The sequence below is a fragment of the Protomyctophum bolini genome (assembly GCF_963924005.1).
Source record: "Protomyctophum bolini genome assembly, chromosome: 10".
NCBI lineage: Eukaryota > Metazoa > Chordata > Actinopteri > Myctophiformes > Myctophidae > Protomyctophum > Protomyctophum bolini.
Window position 1 is genome coordinate 36,935,157 of NC_137871.1, and position 23,034 is coordinate 36,958,190.

The 23,034-nt window shown below is 41.9% G+C and overlaps 1 protein-coding gene across 1 annotated transcript; it reads right to left on the reverse strand.

Moving 5' to 3' along the window:
* Window positions 1-122: 122 nt before the first annotated feature.
* Window positions 123-22,784, reverse strand: clint1a (clathrin interactor 1a). Its single transcript, XM_080773988.1, has 12 exons — window positions 22,611-22,784; window positions 17,444-17,548; window positions 15,327-15,423; window positions 14,192-14,300; window positions 11,736-11,906; window positions 11,019-11,214; window positions 9,082-9,304; window positions 8,098-8,191; window positions 7,296-7,358; window positions 5,611-5,924; window positions 4,043-4,253; window positions 123-2,906 (listed from the first exon to the last, which is right to left on the reverse strand). Exons 1-12 carry the CDS (start codon window positions 22,649-22,651, stop codon window positions 2,641-2,643), a joined length of 1,890 nt encoding a protein of 629 aa, XP_080630114.1. The 5' UTR covers window positions 22,652-22,784; the 3' UTR covers window positions 123-2,640.
* Window positions 22,785-23,034: the final 250 nt, after the last annotated feature.

Below are 23,034 nucleotides of genomic sequence, written 5' to 3' on the forward strand. Positions count from 1 at the left end.
AAGCATTAACCCATCCAGCTTAATGTAATTTTAAAGTGTAACATCTTCAGAAATGCTGCCTTGCAGCTCTTTCTAAAGAGGCTAATGATACATCACACCAAATAACACACTCCATTAACACATTTCAATCAACTGTTTAATGTTGTAGATGTAGGATCATGATGTGAAAATCAAATCAAAACAGGAGGGGGAGAAAAAAAACTAATTTAGATTTTTTTTTCTTTTTACATTGTGGATAATCTAGTGTTTTCAGTAACAATCCTAGTTTACAGAAGTTCTCAAAAAGATTGTAAGTAGAAAAAAAAACAAAATAAAATAACCTCCATGGGTATTATATATTTTTAGAAAAACAAAAATGAGTAAATATTTTGGTCATTTTAAACAACAGGTAATGCACCAGACCCCTGGAACATGGCTAATGTGTGTAGAAGTGAGAAGTGGTTTCTCCAGTCACTCCAGAGGCAAAACAACCCACCATTTATGTCTGGTCAGTGAATTATTTATTTCATCATTGACGTACCACAAAATGTCACTCAGCTCAAATTCACTTGCATCAATCTCTCTGCTCTGAAAGAAATAATAGCTCAATCGTTGGATCATGACAGGGGTCACAAGGCAATCATCGGCAGGCACTTAAAACCCTCTAAGAGTGTCAGTTTGTACCTGTACATTACAGATATAGATCAGGGCTCGATTTTATACTTCATCGCACCCAACCCTTTAAGCGTCGCTGGGCAAAAAAAAATGTGCGAAGAAGTACACTGTAAAATCCTTCGTTCGTTCACCTCCGAGAGTGTACAAATTGAACACTCTAGGAGGGCAATGAACACTTGAGGATTTCACAGTGTATACATTTGTCGCGCGGAAATTATGCACAACTTATGCACTATAAATAACTATTACAGGACAGCACTATACAGACAAACCGGCTGGCGGTTCATTCACTCCCAGCAAGATACGCATGCTCATTTGACCCCCACAGCAGCATATTCTTCTGGAATGAGGACAAAGGGCATCAAACTGTCCGAAACGCTTTTCTCTGTAATCTGCAGCAGCGACTGTTGGGATGTGAAAGAACCCCGACTTTGGAATGACAAAAAAAAGTAAAGTAGCTACAGTGTCTGCCAGTCTTTGTTCAGCATTTTAAAAATGGTGAAGGCGGAGAATGTACAAAAAAAGAAATAAAGGAGGAAAAAAAAAAAGCGTAGGCAGCTTTTTGACCGAGAGATGCACCAATGGATTCTTATTCACAATGAATAAGAAATAAAATACATGCTTGCTACTGCCGTCAAGACGAGCTCATTCTTTAGGTACTAGCCATGTCATGTGGCGGTTTTACTGAGATAATAATCACTGGTCTTAACAAGACAATGGTAATAATCAGCATGTCCGCGTGGGGTGGGATAATAACGTACAAAGAGCACAACTAATGAGCAACGATCACATCCAGTATCTGAACAGATACTGCAATCATGGCTCGAGGGCAGGTGTATGAATGCTGGACTTCATACACAACACACAGCAGTGTCTGCCCTCAACACTGCACAGTCTTATACTCCCTTCTCCTTTTAAGAGGTTCACTATTAAGAGCAAAAAAAGGCAATTGACTTACAGGCACCATGTACTGTAAGAAAAGACCCACAATTCCCCATTCCTCCGTATTGATTATCTCATTTGGAAGCAAACCGATTATACTTGTCTTCATCTTTAAAAATATATATATAAATATGTACATTTATACCTATAAGAAAGGCCACAAAGTTAGGTCTGTTCATGTCATTACCAACAGACTTCAATACAAACATGCATTCACTCAAATATTTGTTTCTTCTACTATAGGTCACAATTTGAACGGTGTGCACTGTAAAAGTTTGAGTGTTAGTTTAACTCAGATTATCAGTGAGGCTTTTACCGTGTACACTAAAAGTACAAAGTTATGGTATCAAAGATACTGGCAATGTACCTTACAATAATAGCGGTCTTGATTGAGATACATTCAGATGATTTTGTCTTTCCCCACCAAATGATACAACTCTTCATGTCATCACCGTCTCTCATCCAAGTACTTAATAACTTATTTGTATGGACAGGGGTAGTCTATTTACAAAGTCAAGAGAATAACAAGTAAAGTAACTTGACATTCTTTGAAATACATTAGAATGTTTAGATGGTTGATCAGGTTAACTAAACCGATATTACATCCAGTAGAGTAGAGTTACTGATAACATCTTTCTTAAAAAAAATAATAAGGGAAAAAAAAGAAACATTCTCTAATATATATATATTTTTGCTATTCTGGTGATTTCATTTGATTGAGGTTATAAAGCATAATTGCCTTGACGTGGTCATGATGGCAGATGTGTCCGTCACACTCTTCCTCTCTCTGGCAATAAAAAACAAACCCAACACAACACACTATGGTAATGTGTTGAACCCTGACAGATCATTGGTTCCAACTGAGAAAACATTCATTTAGAATATGAAAGGGTAAAGAACAACATTGTAGGGTCTTGGTATTGTGATGTTCGACATCATTCAAGTACTCTTTGTTTGCAGCTCATTAGCAAATCCTTCACCGACGGACGGAGAGAAAGAGATAGAGAGATAGAGAGCGATTGACATCATTCCTCCAAAGCGCCGTCACTTTCCAAAGTTGCCAAAGTTGGCGAAGGCATCGTGTTTGGGCTGCTGAACCATGGCGGCGTTCATTCCCATAGCACCGGGCATCGCCATGCCCATGCCAGCCTGTGGCATCCCCATGTTCATCCCCATTCCCATCATCCCTTGGTTCGGGGACATGCCCATGCCAGCACCAGCGTGCATCATGGGATTTACGGGCGTTCTGACTGGTGGGGAGCCGTAGTTCATGCCGGCAAATCCCTGGGTGAGCATGCTAACGGGGCTCACTGAAAATAACACACCAACAAACATTTTAGTAAAGGCTACATTTGCATTAACTAAAAGGTAAAATAAACGGCTATTCTGGTAGTTACAGTAGCTTAAAGTAGGCATGTAACCTATAGCAGTAATGTATAAATAAACTAAACTAAACCCAAGTAAACAACTCATCTAATATCGTTCGTGAAAACTATTAAGAGGCAATACAGTGCTTTGTGTCATTTATGTTGCCGATTATTGTCACAAATAATTGTGATTAACGATTGAAGTGTGTTTTTTGCATTGAACATTGGAACGTTACAATGTGTATTTCTGTTTGCCTTTTAGGCAAAGAACTTATACAACAAAATCACCAACACATGTAATAATCATTATTTTCTTACAAGCTTACAACACGTCACAAGTGCAGTGTTGTAAGCTTGTAGATCTGTTATTTCTCCCATTTTTGAAAAATGTGCTTTTGAAACATTTTTCAACATTTACGATTATGACAAAAATAATTGCAATCATCTCAAATAATAGCATTTAGGCGATTAAGTAATAATTATGACGGGCCTAGCGAAGGTTGGCCCAGGCCAACGGCGTGCTGCTCCGGGCACCCTAGGCTGCAATGCCAGCCTGACGGCGTGTCACGGGTTCGAATCCCGATCCGGACAACCTTTGCTGCATGTCACTCGCCATTTCCCGTCAGTCTACTGTCCCATCAATATATATAAATATATTTTTAAAATAATAACAGCCAAAGTTATATTTGAAAATAGCCGATCCACAAGCTCAGTCACAACGCATTCCTGCCACCTGACATCTTCGTACGACGGCTTCATACGACAAAGTATAAATCAGGCGGCTTAAATGTTTCATTTAGAACCTCCAGAAAAATGCGCTTATGCTTAAAAAATAAAAATATAAAAGTGTGCATAATTGCGCAAACTTCCCACGAATTTCACCACATAAAATCACATAAAATCCCACATGTTTCCTCATTTTGCAACTTTACGCATATTTCATAACTTCCCGCAATTTCACAGTATAAAATCACATCAAACCCTGCATATTTCATCGCAAAATCAATGATTCTTGCCCACATTTTTCTGGAGGGTCTACTCTAGCTTATACTATGGGTGTGTACTACTACTTTTCTTACCTTGCTGGAGTGTGTTGAGGGTGGGCTGACTGGTCTTGGGGGCCTGCATTCCTAGGAAGTCCAGGCTGATGTTGACCGAGGAGTCTGACCAGGTAGCAGGGATGCCAGGTTTGGACCCAGCAGCAGCACCCTGAGAACCTAACGCTTGCTGTAGGGGTTGCATCGGCTGCATGGACTGGGGCTGCATTGGAGCTCCTATGTTCTGGATGGGCTGGGAAGGACAGGCACAAAACAATGGGAATAAGAACCGGGGCTAGAGGGCAGTCTCGCACAGAAACACAGCGGAAATAATTCCAGCACAAGCTCATGACAGACAGATAAATGCATTTGGTTATTGGAGTTTTCAGTTATTAGGATCCTAGGTTGATAATGTCTGGAACCCCAATGTATTGGACATGGTAGAATACATGTCCACTTTGTTTCCATGTGTTCACTCTTCGAGTTACAATCCCTTAGGGGTCCATTTGTTTGCCAATCCTTGTTTGTTTACCAATCCTTTAGCTGAGGATCCGCACAACCCCACATTGAGAACCAGTAAAGCTGCATTCTCAGTCCCAGTTTAACATGATGGCCGGCCGCCATCATGCCTCCAACAACAGTACTGTTCAGACTAGACTGTGCAAGCATTCCTCTCTGTGAACTCATTAAAACATGTCATCTAAAGTAACTGGAATCAGAGGTAGCAGTCGTTCCTTTTTTTTTCTTTTCAAAGTAGGCCAACAATGTTTTAATGTGAAAGAATACTGTCTACAAACGAGGCCTTCCTAATGTGTTCATGACTTCTCATTGTGTGTGTCAGTTAAACAGGAGGAGTGGGGTGGTTAGTGGGTGGTCTCCTGGGGGAGAGGAGCATCTGGAGAGAGACGGTCCTCGCGTACCTACACCGCTTGTGTGTGTTTGTCTCCATGGTCAATGAGCAGTATACATGTTACGAAGAGTGTGTGTGTGTGTGTGTGTGTGTAATGATCTAGCAAACAAAGCCTTTCGCATACAGCTTCATCAGGTAGATTTATGCCAAACACCTTGTTCTAATTTTTCTTTCTACTTGCACTATAAAAACAAAAATGGAAAAATGCAGCACTCTTTTGTGCAATGAACTCTTTTTGTTTATTACTCATATGTGTGACGTTTCCTGCCATCACCTGCACCAGGAAGAAATATGGGCTGGCAATGCTGTGCACGGGGAATGGATTTGCTGTGTGTGTGTGTGTGTAGTACATAGTAGTAACCATCCAAAGTTTGTTTACACCTAGCTTTTGAAAATGTTTTTCATAAATAAGCATGTTTTCGATAGGAAGAATGCGGTATATAAAAGCCTCAGGTCATTTTATGAACCTGCCCCGTTACGCCTCTTATGGTATATTTATAAACAGTAAACTGCAAATGTACATACTGTATACACAGTGTATATATATATATATATATATATATCTGCATTCAGGCGCAGCCGCCAGAGGCATGGTGATAATATTGCATATCAGACAGTCTTCTCATCTGTTCCTGTACCGATGTGGACATGAATAAATCATGCAGAGCGTGTTGCTGTGTGCAGCCCGGTGAGACCGTACCTGTGATATGGAATGGGGCAGGACGGTGGCGCTCATGCTCTGCGTGGCGCTCATGCTGAAGTTGAGGCTCTGCGAGGCGGTGATATTGGACTGAGTCGTGGGACCCATCAGGTCAAACAGGTCTGCCGAGGGCGCGGCGGCAGGTGGGGTAGCGGCAGCAGCTGGAGACAGGGCGGGGCCGGCCGCCAGCATGCCTCCAAACAGGTCACCTCCTCCTCCGCCTGCTGCAGGCTGCGCCGGGGCCGGCATCTGACCTCCGGGGAAGGCGTTCCACTCCCCAAAGTCCCCCGTGGTCCCGGTAGAGGCTGCTGGGGCTAAAAGACAACAAGAGAAGAGGGTTTAGGACCGTGCTTCCATTATGTTCATCACATGTAATTATGTTTTTATTTTTTGTTCAGTCAGTCCAGGCCTACCCTACCCTCTATGGCAGGAGTGTTTACACCCACTGATGGCCTACCCTACCCTCTATGGCAGGGGCGTGCCAAGTGGGACCCGGTGTAGGGCTCTCACTTCTAGTGATTTTTACTAGTTGACTGGTTGCCTAGTTTACTAGTCGACTAGTACAGGTGTTCTCAACGTTTTTGGCCGGGGACCCCCAGAAATGCTTTGGCCATGTCTCGTGACGTATAGCAGCGAAAACGTTAAAGCCCTAGCCCGGGGCCGAATTTTATACGACCTGCAGCTCCATACCTGAATTGTATTATGAATGGCAAGCCCAACAGTATGGGAAATCTTTACATTGAAGTAATTTATTAACCCGGGCATTTCCCAGAGTATATTCTGGGAAATGCCAGATTCCTTGTTCCTTGTTGTCTCATTCTGAAGGGGTCAAAGTCATTTGGTAATGTGAAATAAGGCCGAGTTATTTGTGTTTTGTTCACAGCACACACCTGACAAAACACCTTTGATAATAAATATTGATGGTTAAATAAAATCGTTTAAATGCAATGTATATGGTTTTGTTATGGTTCGAAGGTACATTATGTCAGGACATGTAGGGTGTTTTAATATTTTCTAATATGGCCCCTTTTGAAAAACGTTTGGACACCCCTGCTATGCACTCCTGACCAGCCCAGGTTCAGAGGGACAGGTCAGAAGTCATACTGTCTTTCAGTGTAATGCACACACCTCACTGAGAAAGATTCCCAGCCATCAACAATGTTATACCTTTTATTAATAAGCACAGGTGTGTCTATAACCACTTTCACCCTGCGTCCCGGAAAACAAAAAAATATTCAAATAGCAGATCTACAAGCTTGTAGATTGGTTATTCAAAAAACTAAATTTGAATAGGAGGGTTCAGGTGGATAACTCACGTTTCCCCCTGAGCATCTTCAGCGCCATGTTATCAATATTTTCATTAAAATCTCCCCTCCTCCCTCACCATCTCTATCCATGTCAGCTTCTTCCACCCCCACTAACCTCACCCTGCACCCCTGCATGTCCCCTGTCATACATAACAGGAGTTGATGTGTGTCTGTTCTTGTTATGCAGAGCAGGTAGCAGGCTCCATATGGCCAGGGCTCCCACCCCAGCATCCCTCTGAATATTCTAGCAGCGTGACTGGAACATCATGGCACACCACGCATGCACAGCACAAAAGACACGTAGAGGGAGGAGACCGATGGATAAATAAATAACATAAATGAGAAGAAGAAGAAGAAGGGGAAGTTTAGGAAACCCACCAGATTCCGAGGAGAGGCCGACGGAGGCAGTGGGCGAGGCGAAGTCAGCAAATCCACTGAAGTCTGAGAGAGAGAGAGAGAGAGAGAGAGAGAGAGAGAGAGAGAGAGAGACAGACAGACAATTTAGGCATGTAGCAGACACTCTTAATCTAGAGTGACTTACACTAAGCAAGAACAACACATGGTAATACATCAAATACATAGAAATAGTCATTGAGAATCATAAGCAAGCTAAATAAGAACCTAACATCTGTCTAACAGTAGATTAAACAGAATCAGGGGGGAAGAGAGAAAAAGAAAGTATCATCAGAGAGAATGAAAGCTAAAGAGAGAGAGAAAGAGACATCCACTTGTCCCTTCATATAAGTGAGTTCCAGGTGTGGTCCGAGCATACTTAGCATTCCTACAGAGTCAGAGGGATTGTGGTGGATGGGAGGAGAAATCCAAACATGTGCTCAGTCCCCCCCTCTCCATCCACCAGGGACTGCTGCACAAAAACATCTGGTGCACTTAGCTCCTATATATCAACACCCTCTGCGCTGTCCCCAAACCTGCAGCTATACCATCAGCCTTAAGACTCGCTGCGGTTTCGATGCCACTGTGGTGTGACTAAAGGTCCCCCCACCCCCCCCCCCCCCCCCCCGCCTAAAATTGAACCAGTTCAGTGTTTCCACTGAAAGTTGGAACCAAAGTTCCACCAGTTCCGTGAAAGCACCAAGGTTCCGAGAACCAAAGTTATTTTGGTGGAAAAGGGGCCAGACTCAGTGTTTGGAGAAAGGCCTGGTAGGAGCGCGTGTTGTACCTGTGGCTGCAGGTGTAACAGGTCCTCCCGAGTCCACCATCAGTAGGTCGACCAGGCCGCTGCTGGAGGGCTGAGGCGGGGCAGCTGCCTGGGGCTGAAACATGACAGTGACAATGAGATCATTGCACAACACTGTGGGCAAATTAAGCTTCAAGCAAGCCAAATGATAATGTGCCAGGTGATTTATTTGTGCATTAAGTTTTCTGTATGAAAACTCAAACAAGATAGGAATTATGCCGAATCCCTTTTTTGCCCCCTCAGCTGGCGTGAACACGCAGCAATCATGCACAAAGAACTAGGTTATTTTATATACAGTATGTTTCTTCTCATGTGGAATGAAAGTGCAGCAATCGTGCACCAAGAACTAGGTCTCGCAGATACAGCATCTACAGGATATACTGTACATTACACACACACACAATATAATATCTGCAGTTACATCATGTGTGCACAGAGCTGACGGGGAGTTAATTTCCTCTCAATCTACTCCAATGTTAATGTGCAAACCAGAGGCAGGCGTTTCATCTAAGTGGGTGGGAGAGACTGACTGACTGGGGGAGTTGTATCCTTTAGCTAAATGCTCAGTGGTCATTATCTAAATGAACAAAACTGCTTCAGGAACAATATTGGTGTGACTCCAAGATTCACAGAAAGAAAACCTGCATATCAATTATAGCCTCCAGAGCCTAGTCTCGTAGGGACGTGACTGTCTGATAATCAACAGCATGTGTTTGTAAAAAAATATTAAACAGACATTGTTCTTATGAAGCCCAGTATTTATAAAGATCACTTCCATTCGCTGGTGAGGCAGTGGTCAGTTTACAGTAGGCTTATCTCTAAGTGGAGATAGCATGCATGCATATATATATATATATATATATACATATACATATACATATACACACACCCTAGTGATCTTTATAAATTCTTACGGCACAAAGACTATCACAGAGTTTTGGTCAGCTCTGGTGTCTCATTGTGTACCTGTTTAGAGCTGCTGTCTGGACTCTGGTCTCCTGTGTAGTTGGCCGCGGCCCCGAGGTCCACTTTCTTGGAAACTTTCTTCCGTGTCGCCGTGGTTTCCGTTGCCTGGACGATCTGGACGTTCCTAGTGGTGACGGTTTCCTCTTCGTCTTTGAACTCTCGTCCCGTCGTCTGGCCATTCCGCCTGTCTGGACGCGGCGGCCCCCGTTCGTCCTCGTTATCGCTGTGTGGACGACAGAAGACGAGACAGAGGTTCTGAGGTTTGACCGCGTGATGATTGAATTTAGCAATCTCCCATAAGATTTGGAAACAAAACACTTGCGTGTTTAGACGGTTTCAGGCTGCAAACATTCACAGCTGTCCTAAACAGTGGAACCTTTGCAAACATCCCTGGGAAACAACATTAACTAAGTATAAAGAAATAAACAGCTGTTAGTTAGCTACTGCACCTAGTCTAAAAAAAAAACATTCTGTAAGCTTTCTAATTATTATTATTTCGTAATTAGCTTTGAGCCTACTGTTTCCTAATGGCGTAAAGGGCACACGTGTGTTTTCACACATCTAGCAATAATATATCGTTTGAAAGCCTCCATATTTTTCAGTTGAAATAAATGCCATGGCCAGAGCGAAGTGTTTTAATGCCATTTTTATTCTCGTATAAAATACAAAAGACAGATCCCGAACTTCTGAAACTACAATTAAAAATAAATTAAAACAAAACACCCATGCTGCTGCCATTAATTGGCCAGGCAGGCTTCCTGTGAAAAAGAGATGTTCAATCTCAAGGTGACCTCCTGGTTAAGTGAAGGTTACGTAAAATAAATAATTTGACACCAACATATATTTCAAGCGACACAAAGCACAGGGAATCCAAATCCCAGAGGGAGAAGCCCTACTTTTGTTTTTCACAGCAGACTGCAGACTTTTTTACCCCCCCACCCCCCCTCTCTCTCTCATTCTGACAGTCAATGTGCAGTGGTGGAAAGTAACTAAGTACATTTCATTTACTTAAGTAAGTACTGTACTCAAGTACATTTTTTTAGGTTATTTGTACTTTACTTGAGTATTTCTAATTTCCAATAATTTTACTTGCACTCCACTACATTTCAGAAGCAAATATTGTACTTTTACACAACATATATTTGAAAACCTTAGTAACTAGTTACTTTTATTATTATGACAAAACATACTTCAAAAAACACTTCAGCGCTATATACATTTTTGCCATTTAAAAATAGGCGATCTACAAGCTGCGTCACATCGAGCTTGTAGATCTGCCATTTTCAAAAGATGTTTTATTATACATTTGAAAACTTGAAATGCATAGTGTGTACTTTCTACTTTTGGTACTTTAAGTAAAACATGTCAGTACTTTGTTCCACCTCTGCAATAGAGCGTTGCAGTCCAGCCCCCTCGAGACCTGGAAAATAAATCCCCGTTCATTTTCCTCATAGACTTTTCAGAAAGTATTTATTTAAAGACGTTTACGCCGCGGACAAAGCCAACTCTTGTCGTGACAAATCATGTCAACAATCATGTTTTCGGGCTGAACAAATAATTAGAAAGAAGAAAACGGCAGGTTACAACACTTTTTTGTTGTTTTTCTTCTTTGTAATTATTTGTTTGGTTCAAAATATTGTGTTTGTTGTCATGATTTGTCACGACAAGAGTTGGCTTTGTACGACGACGCTTATAAGGTCTTTAAATAAATACGTTTTGAAATGTCTATGGGAAAAATGCATTGGGATCTATGCATGGCGTCGTCATGAAAGGGGCTGCGACACTCTATTGTGCAGGAAGAGAATCCACTCCAGTTGTCAGTGAAGAGGTGAACACCGAAACGGTGGTTAGTAAAAACAGAGTGATGTGTTGTGTAAGCCGTGACCACCGTGGCATGGCGTGAACAGGCCTTTCCTCTCCCTCTCTCCTGCCCTTACCTGAATCTTTCGGGTGAGTCGTCTCTGTCCTTCTTCCTGAATTTGTTGATGGTGTCGTCGATGGTGCTGCCGATCTTGTCGCTGATCTCTCCCAGCTTCTCGCTAAAGGGGAACGGACCCTCGCTCTTCCAGTCATCGTCCCACCCCTTCCCTCCTTGGTTACCACCACTGCCACCCGAGTCATACTTGTCCCCCGCTGGAGGGAGGGAGGGAGAGAGAGAGAGAGAAGGAAAATGAGAGATTGAAATGGGGGAGGTGATTTTTCTGTTTTTGTATTAGCTCGTTACATTCATTTTCTTTTAAAGATTGTCTGCACAAGGTGTGTGCAGGAAGTTAAATGTTAAAGGCATTTTTATAACCACCTAGAAATTATTTATATGCAAGACTTGCAACGACAATAAACACGAACTTTATCAAGGCTTCTGAGGCCAAATCTGTTTCTATTGTATTTGGTTTTCTTTCAGTTTATCTCTTGGCAAAACATTGTCACATACCGGTAGTCAGATTGCAAATAAATGCATTGCTTCAAAAAATATGTAAGACCTTTCAATTTAATACAACTTTAATCTGTTTTTGTTTTGATCAATATTAATTTGAGAATAATTAAGGAACCGTAGGCGTAGGAATGTAGAGAGAAGCTGTCATCTAACACAGATTTTTCAACTGGTCGATGCCTAATTACAAAAATAAAACCTATAAAAGGTTGAGGGGTCTTACAGTAGCCTCTGTATCCTCCTCCTTCAGACGATGATGATACTCCGATATATTTGTCTTTGTTCTTCTTCGCCTTCTTCCTTTCTTCCCTCAGCCGCTCATCGTCTTGGGCAAACTCCACCATTTCCTTCACCTTCTGACGAACATTAATACCCTGGTCCTTACCGTTCTCATCTAAAAAGGGACAGAGAATCAAAGAAAGATTAGCATTTTAAAATAAATTGATTGGTAAATTGACCTACGATGATCCAGGAATACTTCAACAACTTAAGTTAAAGGTTAACAACTTAAGTTTGGTGGTGTCGGTGTAAGTGATATTTCTTTGCGTACAAACATTTTAAAAGAATTACTTGGAAAGCGCTATATTCAGAAAGATAGTAATCATTGCTACAGTACAGTCTTTGTTCAGTAACAGGAGACAGGAGTGTCCCCATCTCTCCAGCTCTTTAATATAACAGAAAATAGTTTCAGGTTGGGACATCAATTGTATTCAATCAGGAGAGAGAACTCAACTAAGATCATTTTTCAGCCTCAATTTTATAGTGTTTAAATTCCAAATTTGTCTGCTCATTTTATCGTTTTTAACAATTTTTATTATGCCAATAGATGGACGCTTCGCTAAGCTCACCACAGACTGCCAGACCAAGGACTGGAAAGGTGTGCTTGTCACCCATTGATGTTAAAGGAAGGGATTTCTCCAAATAAATAATCGAGGGTGGGTGCATCGTGTAACGTTCCTGATGTGTTCAATAACATAACATAACCAGTGCAGCCTTGCTGTCTTGTGCAGATTTGGAAAAGGGGTGAAAAACTCAACCATCAACAAGTGTGCTCTTGGTCGTACACTGTCACTGATCAGTTCAGCGAAGTTAAAACAGGCCTTCCTAGCATCAGAGGACGAATCCAACAGCTACACAGAGGCAGCTTTGTTTCACTGGTGCTAGTACAGGCTATATTATTGATTTAGACTTTATTAGTGTAACACGCCGTTGCTTTTCTTTGTCTTTAGACGAGTTCCCCCAATACTGAGTATTAAACTTCCTCAGTAGCTATTTGTTTTAAGGAGCCGGTGAGTTCAAGCTAAAACACTGTGTAAGCTGCTCTTTAAAAGTGATTCAAAGACGTGACCAAACTTTGAAAACAGAGGGGCTAAACTAAGCTGCTAACTGATATACATTGCTTGTAAACAGCAGCTAGAACACATGTGGCCGAGACTGAGAGCAGTGAAAGCCGCTTTGGGGGGCAGGCAGTGTGGCTTTAATAGTTTGTGGTCTAAGCACTGCTTAGGGCCTTACATCCATTCATTAGAGCGCACAGTCGCACACTGAAGCTATTGTAGCACATTAGGATATTACATTACTGTAAAAACACTCTGCTGTGTTAGGTTTGTGGACACACCACAGTGCTCACTTTGATAAGGTTTGAAATGTAAACTAATAAAACTAGATGAGTGTGTTTGGCTCATTTGTGTTATGTAATAATAAGCCCCGAGAACTGACACCGATGGATATAGATGAACAGAAAGATATGGTTTTGGAAAATGGAACAACAAGCACAACCGCAAACTCACGAGGGCTGGGGGTCCGAAATGGGGGGGTCCAATTTGGATGTTGCTTTTTATGGTTTGATAATCTACCCTGGCATGTGTATGTAATGTATGTAACAGCCGATCAGCAATCTGAGCAAAACTGTTATAATTAGTGACATGGCAAACAACATAATTCAAAAGCTTGCAAATCAGTAGGTGTGTGTGTGTGTGTGTGTGTTCTACAGCCTCTTTGTAAATAGTGATGTCAGTGTGAAAGTGCTCTCTTCCCTCATCTGTCTTCTCCATGCAAATACAAATGACATAAGGCCATGATAAGTCCAAGCATGACTTGAGTAACACAGCACACGTTAGCCAAGATGTAGAGAGGGTGTGCTCAAACGTGTTTCGGCGCGCAGGCCTTCGTCAGCGTCAGAATTACTCTTAATTGTTTTTCTTTTAGGTTACCATAAGTGCACGTCGCCGTTTGGTGACGCTGCCTAGAGTGGTCCTAATGGGCAAAAGAGGTGGCTGAAATGTGCCTGAATAATGCGTTTTATATATTAACTGTACAATTATGTGAAGACATTGAGGGCGGGATAATAAGCCTAGAACCTTGGCAGAGTACTTATGAATAGTCTGTGGCAGTGTGGAGGCAAGTGGAGTGATGGTAAGCTCGGCCCTATAGCAACCAGACACCACGTAAACCATATTCTGATTCTGGTAGTGCGATGTTAGCCAGGATCGGCGGGAAGGGCAAGCAGAAACAGATGATGCGCAAGTCATACTCGCCACCTCAGATCTACACGATTCACATGTCGTCGCCGAAAGGCAAGACGTTTGCACGTATACTAGAGGGAGCGAGAGATACAGGCAGATATAGATATTACATGCAGAGAGATAGAGACGGAGACAGACTGAAGACTTGACTTGCCTATAAAGTGGTAGCTCTCCAACGATCTCAGATCGTAGAGATGCTCTCTGGTGCTGGTGACAACCCTCTCTGATCCATTCCTGATGAGGTGGGCCAGCAGCAGCAGGGACTGAGGAGAGGAATGACAGATCACAGCCGTTAGCAGAAGAACATGCATCACCGAGTCTTCAGTATTATGCTTATTGAGGATGACCCAATGGCTCCTCTTGACTACAAAAAGAAACCTTCCTCCAACTAGTTATATTGTGTTATTAGCATAGTCTAAATAAAGGCTTTTTATTGTTAAATTCAAATAAGTCCTGGAGTGTACATTTAATTTATTTAATCAAATTGTGGGCCTTTGTTAATTAAACAAAAGGTTTATTTCTAGGGATGCACAGATATGGAAATGCTTGGCGGATGCAGATGTTTAAAATAACAATTTGGCCAATCGCCAATACTGATGCCAGGGAAACAAACAATTTCATTATAAAAATAACTGTTCAGAATCTACAGCTTGGTAGGCTGAAAATAACCAACATAGCAGCGCAGAATTTATGCCAACTGATAAATATCAGCTATTGCCATCAGTTAATGTCAGCATTATTTGCCGATAACAGCAAATACTGATAAATTATGTTAAAGTATTTTAACAAAACATATAGGGATCGATTTGGGAGCAGCAATGTTCCCCTTGACGTGTGAAGAGGAACTCATATTGCTGATGTCTGAGGTGGGTGGGTCTTTCAGTAGCTTCATGATGCTCAGTGACATCATAGACGGTAGGCTTGTGGAGAGAAAATACATTGAGCAGAGAACCAGCTCAGTGGCCTTGTGGTTAGAGTGTCCGCCCTGAGACTGGGAGGTCGGGGTTCGACCCCCGGCCGGGTCATACCAAAGACTCTAGAAATGGGACCCAGTGCCTCCCTGCTTGACACTCAGCATCAAGGGTTGGATTGGGGGTAAGTCCCTGCGACATACTAGCGTCATGTCCAGGGGGTGTACTTGTACATCAAGCCGCCTCACGCTACAGAAACAGGAGATAGGCTCCTGCCCTATGGCCCTCATGGCTCGGCAAGGCTACTTAGAGAACCCGAGCAGGGCTTGAAAAGTCCCGTTGGCTCAAATCTGCTCCCATGTTCCGTTTGAAACATACCTTGTAGACTCTCCTCCAGTTCTTCTTATTGTCCCGTAGCATTCGAGCCCACAGCATGTTCATCACCTCTGGGAACTGCTCATACATGAAGGTGCATCTGAGAGGAGCCACAGGCAGACATATCGCAGAGCAAGAGAGGAGAAATGAGAGGGGGTCAAATTAAAACCAATGTTAGCTATTCAATTCAATTCAATTGGCTATTCAAAAATAGCAGATATACAAGCTCACAGCGTGTCACCTCGTGCCACGACGCAAGCTTGTACATTTTTTAATAATTGTTAAAGAACTACTGGTTCTAGGGCTGTCAGTTCACCTCTATAATCCAATTCGAATTTCATTGCTTCATTATTTGTAATTTTCGAAAATATTCGAATATTTACATTGTTTATTTTAGCTCATATTTAGCCTATAATAATACAGATTGACGATGCACGTTCTGTCCACTAGAGGGGCCCCCCTTCCAAACGACAAAGCAGTACTTTCAGCCCATGTAATAATGGTTTTCGGCACAAAATAGCGTTTAAACTGTTTTATTGAGCACAGTGCACTCAGCACGGTAAGATTGTTGTCTGTCTATAGTGCAAATGCATTTTACAGTGAACGTTGTATACTTCTGATACAGTATAGTCTGAGTAGTGAGTAGGCTAGTCAGGAATCATGAACAGGACATTTTCTTTTTTCTTTTTAAACAGAATGATTGGGCTAATGGCTATCGCGATGAACAGGCCATCATAGCAATGAAGATATATAGAGAAGCCTATATTTGGCGCTAAAGTAATTGTTGAATAACACATAAATGTAGGTTTTAAGGCTAGAATGGCATTGTAGTGGACTATAGTGAGAGGCGAGATTGTCTCTCCTTCATTGCGGGACTGCAGGACTATTCTGGAGATAGTTATAGTCGTGGATGATCAGCTTCAGTCAGTGTTTTGGTTCGTACCTGGAGTTGTGCATTATCTCCGCTGTGCACAGCAGCACAGGGGAACTGTCTTTAATATATCCATGGTCGTTTTCAGTTGCTTTCCATGTGCAACACAAAAGTAGGTTACCATTTGTTTGTTTTGGTAATAGGAATAGCCTACTGCAGGCGCAGCCATGCTGATTCACGTAATCGCGTAGGACAAAATGAAACCAGCCGGACCAACGTTAATGGTTTAATGCACGTACAGTAGGACCAGCATTTTCAAACTGTCCACAAGTTGCGACGGACCCGACGGTACTAATAAAACATGTGAGTGATTCTTAGTTGCAGCGCGCTGATAGCTACACAGTACACACTAGTAGTGTGCGACTGTGCGTGTGTGCATGCGTGCAGAGGAGGGAGGAGGTGACGAGGCGCGCGTGTGCATGTGTGCGTGCGTGCAGATGGGAGATTTCACAGCGGTAGATTCGTTACTCAATACATTTAGTGAGCGGATAAAATAACATAAAACAAAATAAAAATATTAAATAGAATTAATAAATGATAAAAGCTCCATTCGAATGGCAATTTTAGCTTTCGAATATATATATATTTTTTAATATTCTAATTTCTTTCATATTATGAAATTCGTTCTGACAGCCCTAACTGGTTCAGAAGGTATTTGTAGAATCAGGAAAAATGCTTCTAAATCTTAAAAGTTTTTTGAAAAACCTGTTTCTATGTCAGTTGTTCTCAAACATTTTCATGTCAAGGACCCCAAAAAATATATGCAATTGGCCACCGACCCCCTTCTGAAAATATGTTGATTTGAGTTCAAAACTTTCGCTCTGAAAGAATATGAAATAATATTCAATGATTTGCACCACCTTATCACGATTTGAAAAATTAAAACAGATCTACAAGCTCTGAGCTCGTAGATCTGCTATTTTTCAATAGCTAAAGTGTAACATAATGCTTAAAACACCATAATGCTCTCAGTCCCGCCCAGAATGGGTCATAAAGATGTCCATAGGAATGGGTGACATTGAGTAACTGCTTTTACAATCTTGTTTGTGATTCAAATGACCCCGACAACTTCCTCTTGGACAGGAATCAGCCGTTATCTTTTCCAGACAATCGTGCCTGATGCTCATTAATATTTGTGACTTGGTGTCATTCAGCGTTACGTGGGAGAGGAGTCAGGAGTTCTGCTGACCTGGAGACGTCTGCCATCAGCTGCCCTGAAGGTCCCCAGGGGTCATCGTTGGTGGCTTCCCTCACTTTGGACTCCACCTCAGAATAATTCATCACCACATTGGTTCTGAACGGCAAAAGAGAAACAGTACTTATATTGGTTCAACTTCTAAATAATAATAATACATGAAAAGCCATACCAAAATTGTAAATAAATGCTCAATTTCAAGTGAATAATATATGTCTCACTTTGAAAGCAAACTGGAATGAATGAAAGCCACTCTGATTACAACCACACCCACATATACACCTGCACTGAATGGCCATAGGACAATAGGAGAGAGTGTGTGTGTGTGTGTGTGTGTGTGTGTGTGTGTGTGTGTGTGTACTGTACACTTCCCCATGGCCAATAGTAATTTAAACCATAAAAAGGTTAGTGTAAGCAAGCACACAAATGCTAAATTGTGTAACACACACACACACTAGCCAGGGGTACAATCAACTGCATTATATTACGGTTTTGTTTGCATTATAATATAGCCTAGTACTTCAGCTAACTCAAAAGAAAACAGAATAAGAGGAAACAGCAGGAGTCTAGTGCCAGAGCCTAGTCTATTTGCTAAAATAAAAAACATAGGCTTGTCCATCTCATTGTGGTGAAAATCAGTAAGGTATTCAACCAGCGTAACAAGTGGCCTTGGAAAATACAAAGAAAAAAACTGTGAAAATAACTATGATTACACAACAATCCCAATCCAAACCAAACATTAACCTATATATATATAGCAGACTTGATTGACTGATTGAGGGCAGGCATAACACGCTAGCATTCCACTTCAGGCCTGAAATTGATTTTTTTATTCGCTATCTGGCTCAGTGAGTATTTGGCTATTGCTAAATAGACATGTCTACTCTAAATCTACATCGATTAGCCAATGATGAGCTAAACACAACACTGATGATGAGAGCGCAGCCAAAACAGGGGGACGGCAAAGTTTTGGAGCTGGCAACTCCCAAAGTTCTTTCTCACCATTGCCACATCAGCAGCAGCACAGGGTAGGGCCTCAACGGAGACACTGACACACCCTTCTCTGTGGTTCTGGATACAGGCATGATTATCGTCTAGGGTTTGGTTCCCACATTAACAACATGTTTTAGTCTTAGAAAACCTTAGAGAAGATCAAAAATGCACTACTACTGTAGTAGTTAGATCCTGATGTTTGTTTTTCTTAGGCTATAAACCTAAGTTAGAAGCGATTGCCGTTTCTACTAGGCCTGAATTCTGCCACGTCAAGTGATATTTTATGTAGGCCGGCCAATGTCGATGACATTCTCTTCAAACTTTAACCATGTCTGTGGTTAAGAATGAAGCATGCTATTGCTTCGCTTGCGTAGATGATGGCGATGGCCCAAATGAGAGGATGTTGTTGTAATAGTGATGCAATAAGTTATCAGGTAAGTGAGGGAACAGTGGTCTAGATATCGCTCAGATCAAACGGAAACCTAAATTATCTCCCAATGACTCTCTCTGCAATTCATTTCCTTAAACTGTTACTTTCAACTAAAGCTAGATGTTGATGGACCGACTTACTATGGAATAAATTCAGTGGTGAAATGTTTTAATATTTTTGAGGGGCGCTAGCCCTTCCTATGCCCAGCTTTGAGTGTTTGTGTAAACACAAACATTAAGGACGCAAATTGTGATTGGCCGGCCTGATTGGGTGGGAGATTGTGATTGGCCAGAATGAGATGTTGTATGATGATAAGAGCGCACCTCACCGCACTGCAATTGTTAGGAGCATGTACAACTCTCAGTGTGCATGTATTTATTAATGTTGAATATTCTTGTACGTCTACGGTTTTTGTATTTTGTTTACTTGTCTTGTCAGTTAAATGTATAACTTGTAGGGTACCAGGCAGCATTGCCTTAGGTTAAAAGGACACAAAGAACTGGAGGTCAGTCAACCCTGTTTGCATTACTACTGTACTGAGTGACATCATCTCCATATTTGCCTCTCCATTGACTTCTATGTGTAAAATTAAAGTTTTTAACGGTTAAATATTAGTATAAATCATCAAACATTTCAAAAAGTTGCCCTGACCTTCCCCCGGTTCATAACACACTGCTATGCAAAGTTTCACCCCAACACGACCTGCTTTTGTTGTGCCTTTTTCTGTACAAAAATGTTAAGTTGAATGACAGGATGACAGGGGTTGACACAAACGGTTCCCTGACTGCCCGTGGCAAGTAAATACAATGTTTCCTTTCAGGTTGCCCGATGGGAAAGCGGCTTTGAACAGGGAATAAACTGTCTTCATTAAATATGGTTTGGTTATTCAAGAAGAACAAATAATGCTCGGGTTTTCAATGTGACTGTCGCCACTTAGTTGGCAGTTATTGATTGGATTTAATTTAACATTAACTCGATTTACTTTTGAGGCAAGTGGGCATGACCTTTGGGCAAGTAGAACTTGACCTGTACTTGCCCACATGCCTCTGAGACCATAGTGTTGTTAACCCGTCATAATGCCAATTCATGATTCACAGTTCAGTGTCATAACTCACTCACTACTACCAAGTACCAAACATTTACATTTTACAAGCTTAGGCTTACTTAGCCCATAGCACTTGCCGTAGTACTTGCCCTAGCCTCGACCTCCTACAGGTATGCATAGGCTCAACTTAAATAGCACTTCATGTAGACATAACACTCTATATCAGTGGTTCCCAAACTTTTTCATGTCAAGGACCCCCAAATTGACACTAATTAGCCCACGGACCCACATTTGAAAACATATGCCAGGGACCCCCATGAGAGAAGAATTTTACGACTCTGATTCTCAACCCGTTTAATTTCAAGGACCCCCAGTTTGACATGCATTCCATAGCCTAATGATTAGGCTACGGACTAACCAACGGACCCCCAATTTAATGGCATTTCTATCTCTGGGAACCCAATTTATATTGTAAAAGCAATGTTAATTGAACTCTTGGGAACTGCTCTATATAGTGTATACACTATACATTACACATAAGAGTTTCATTAGATCGTTTTTTGTTCTTGCTTACTGTAAATCGCTCTGGATTAAGAGTGTCTGCTAAATGCCTAAATTGTACTTTAAACCCATTGACTGTCTTTTGGGACTATCAATGATCATTATGTTTTACAAATAATGAAATAATGGCAGACTACAATAGTGAATCGGTGCATGCAACATGTTGAGCTTGTAGATCTGATATTTTCGCTATTGGAGTGGTTGATCTCTCATAAGTCTGCACTCTGCAGTGTTCCAAAGAGCCAGGAGGATGAGCCTGTGAAAGGGTGGGAAGTGGGGAAAGTCCCCTCCCTCAGGTCCCTCCATGCCCTCCTTCTTTCACTCTGTGGATTCGTCCTCAACTGTAACTCATGCTGAAAGGGGTCACACATCAGGGGGGACAAGAGCAAGAGCATTTGGGAAGGAATGCATTCTCACATCTATAGTCTTCTAGGACCTGCTGTTTGTTGCCTGAGCTTGCCTAGCCAGCCGTTAAAACTTTTTGAAGTTAGAAAGGTATTGTGCAATTACTCAGTTGTGCCTGCCAAGCAAACCGCAGCCCTTAACAGAACAAAAGACACAATGCTCAAGGTGTGGCCTTAGTTCAGAGGTGACTTTATAAACAAATACAATTTGAACCATTGAATTGCTGCTGCTGACCAATCCATAGAGGTCAAACTGGAATGGTTGGTTGACGCATTATACCCAACGACTCCCAGTCTCCCACAAAACCAACTGTGCATATTACTAGTACAGTATGCAAATATACTGCATGCATATTACCCTGCCTCTGCTTTCAGTCCAATCAGTGTTTGTCTGGCTGAAAGTGAATTAGCAAAGTGTGTATTTAACAGGTCAAACTTTATCAGTGTTACCCACATAACTGCAGAACCATCAGTCATTGTGGTTAATGTGTGTTCTGTCAGGACTCTGCTTTTCACTCATAAAAAGGGTATTGGGTCGCACACACCTTTTTATGATGTCATGATTGTCATCTAATAGTTCGCTGAAGTCAGAGTGCGGTGGTTACAAGAAATGTCAAGCATTTATCAATCACAATATAATATGAGAGCCCGGTGGCTGCTGTAATGTAGGAATATGTACAGTAAGAACTAGTCTAAGCAGAATTACAGTAGGCTTAGCCGCTTAATTATTTGCTGACACTTCATATTCTTAAACCAGGACTGGAAAACAGGCCTGCATTTCGTTTGTTGTTGTGGCTAGTGTGTTGACATTTGGACATTAGGACTTTAACCAATGATGGTTGACTCCAGTAGAAAAGCAATGTGGTCAATATTGATACGAGACAATGCATTGAGATTCCTATCAGACAACTCATCAACTAACGTTAAGGACTTCTTACAGAGTGCAGTAGCTACAAGTGTCACTGCTTAACAGTGGTCAATTACTCATAGTCTAAGCATGTAGCTGGCAATGTCAATGTTTCTGTTTTTAAGACTGGACTTGTCAGGGCGGTTTTTCCACTCTGTGTCATCTTTGATGCGTGTCGGTCATTTCTAATGCCAAAATATTCAGCTTCCGAGGAGCTGTCAAACTAGCTTAGCAGGCTAGCCTCATAGTCAGCTAGCTTATAAACTGCTAAGTACTTTAGCCCGTTTACCGAAGTTAGCTAGCTAGAATACCCTCCAGTCAGACGGAACCAAAACCCAAACAACAAAGTGGAACAGACGCGTCAACAACCGTGTCATCATCACACGCAGACTAAACATACTGCCAAATGACAAACTAACCAAGCGTCACAATTCAAAATGTAGACAACGACCACTAAAGGCAGGGGAGTTTGTGTTAGCTTCTTAGCCTAGCATACCTGTAGGCTATTATAGTATACTTGGGGAACGCGCGAGCTTTTCGCTCGACAAAACATGACGTCCCTCGAGTTAAAAAAAAACCCGACTCATTGCCAACTGGAATAAACATACGTGGACACTTTTCTTTAACTAAAAAAATATTGTTGTTGTTTTTTGGTCGAGCGAAAGGCTCGGTACGACGAAGAAGTACAAAACTGAGCCTTCAACTTGATACTAGTGTGTGACTACGTGACGTCAAACTTTTGGGTACGTGTCTCTTCCAAGCAGCAGGTAGAAACTACACACAGAGATGACAACAAATACATTTAAAACGCTAATACTCACGCCTTATCAACCAACTCCCGAACCTTCCACATGTTCAGCATGTTGACTCAGTGAAGAGGGGCTTCTGTTCTCCTCCGCCTCGACGACTTATCCCGATAATCCCTTTCGTAAACGCCAAGCAAACACCGAGGACGCAAACCTTGAACTCCACCAAAAGTAAAGTACTTCACCACCTCTTCTTCTTCTCTCTCACTAGTGGTGGAACACTGGAGAAGGCGTGGCCATGGATGTGAGTTCCGTTGGGTTTCGGCCGAAACGTCATCGCAGAAGGCGCAAAGCAGTATGGGAGATGTATGTTTTTATTACTTTTGGAGGCTAGGCTAGACCTTAGACTAGACGCGTAGGCTAGACCCAGAGCAGTGGCAAATGCCTTTGTGTTTGGCCGCAGGCCCAGCAGACCCACACATCTGTAAATAGTTTGTGC

Bases quoted from the DNA above. Each gene is read 5' to 3' on its own strand.
- clint1a (XM_080773988.1), bottom strand. From the start codon at position 22,651: ATGCTGAACATGTGGAAGGTTCGGGAGTTGGTTGATAAGGC. The intron at 14,301-15,326 runs GTATGTTTCAAA...TCCTCTCCTCAG, and splicing joins ACTGGAGGAGAGTCTACAAG to TCCCTGCTGCTGCTGGCCCA. The intron at 7,359-8,097 runs GTACAACACGCG...TCTCTCTCTCAG, and splicing joins TGTTACACCTGCAGCCACAG to ACTTCAGTGGATTTGCTGAC.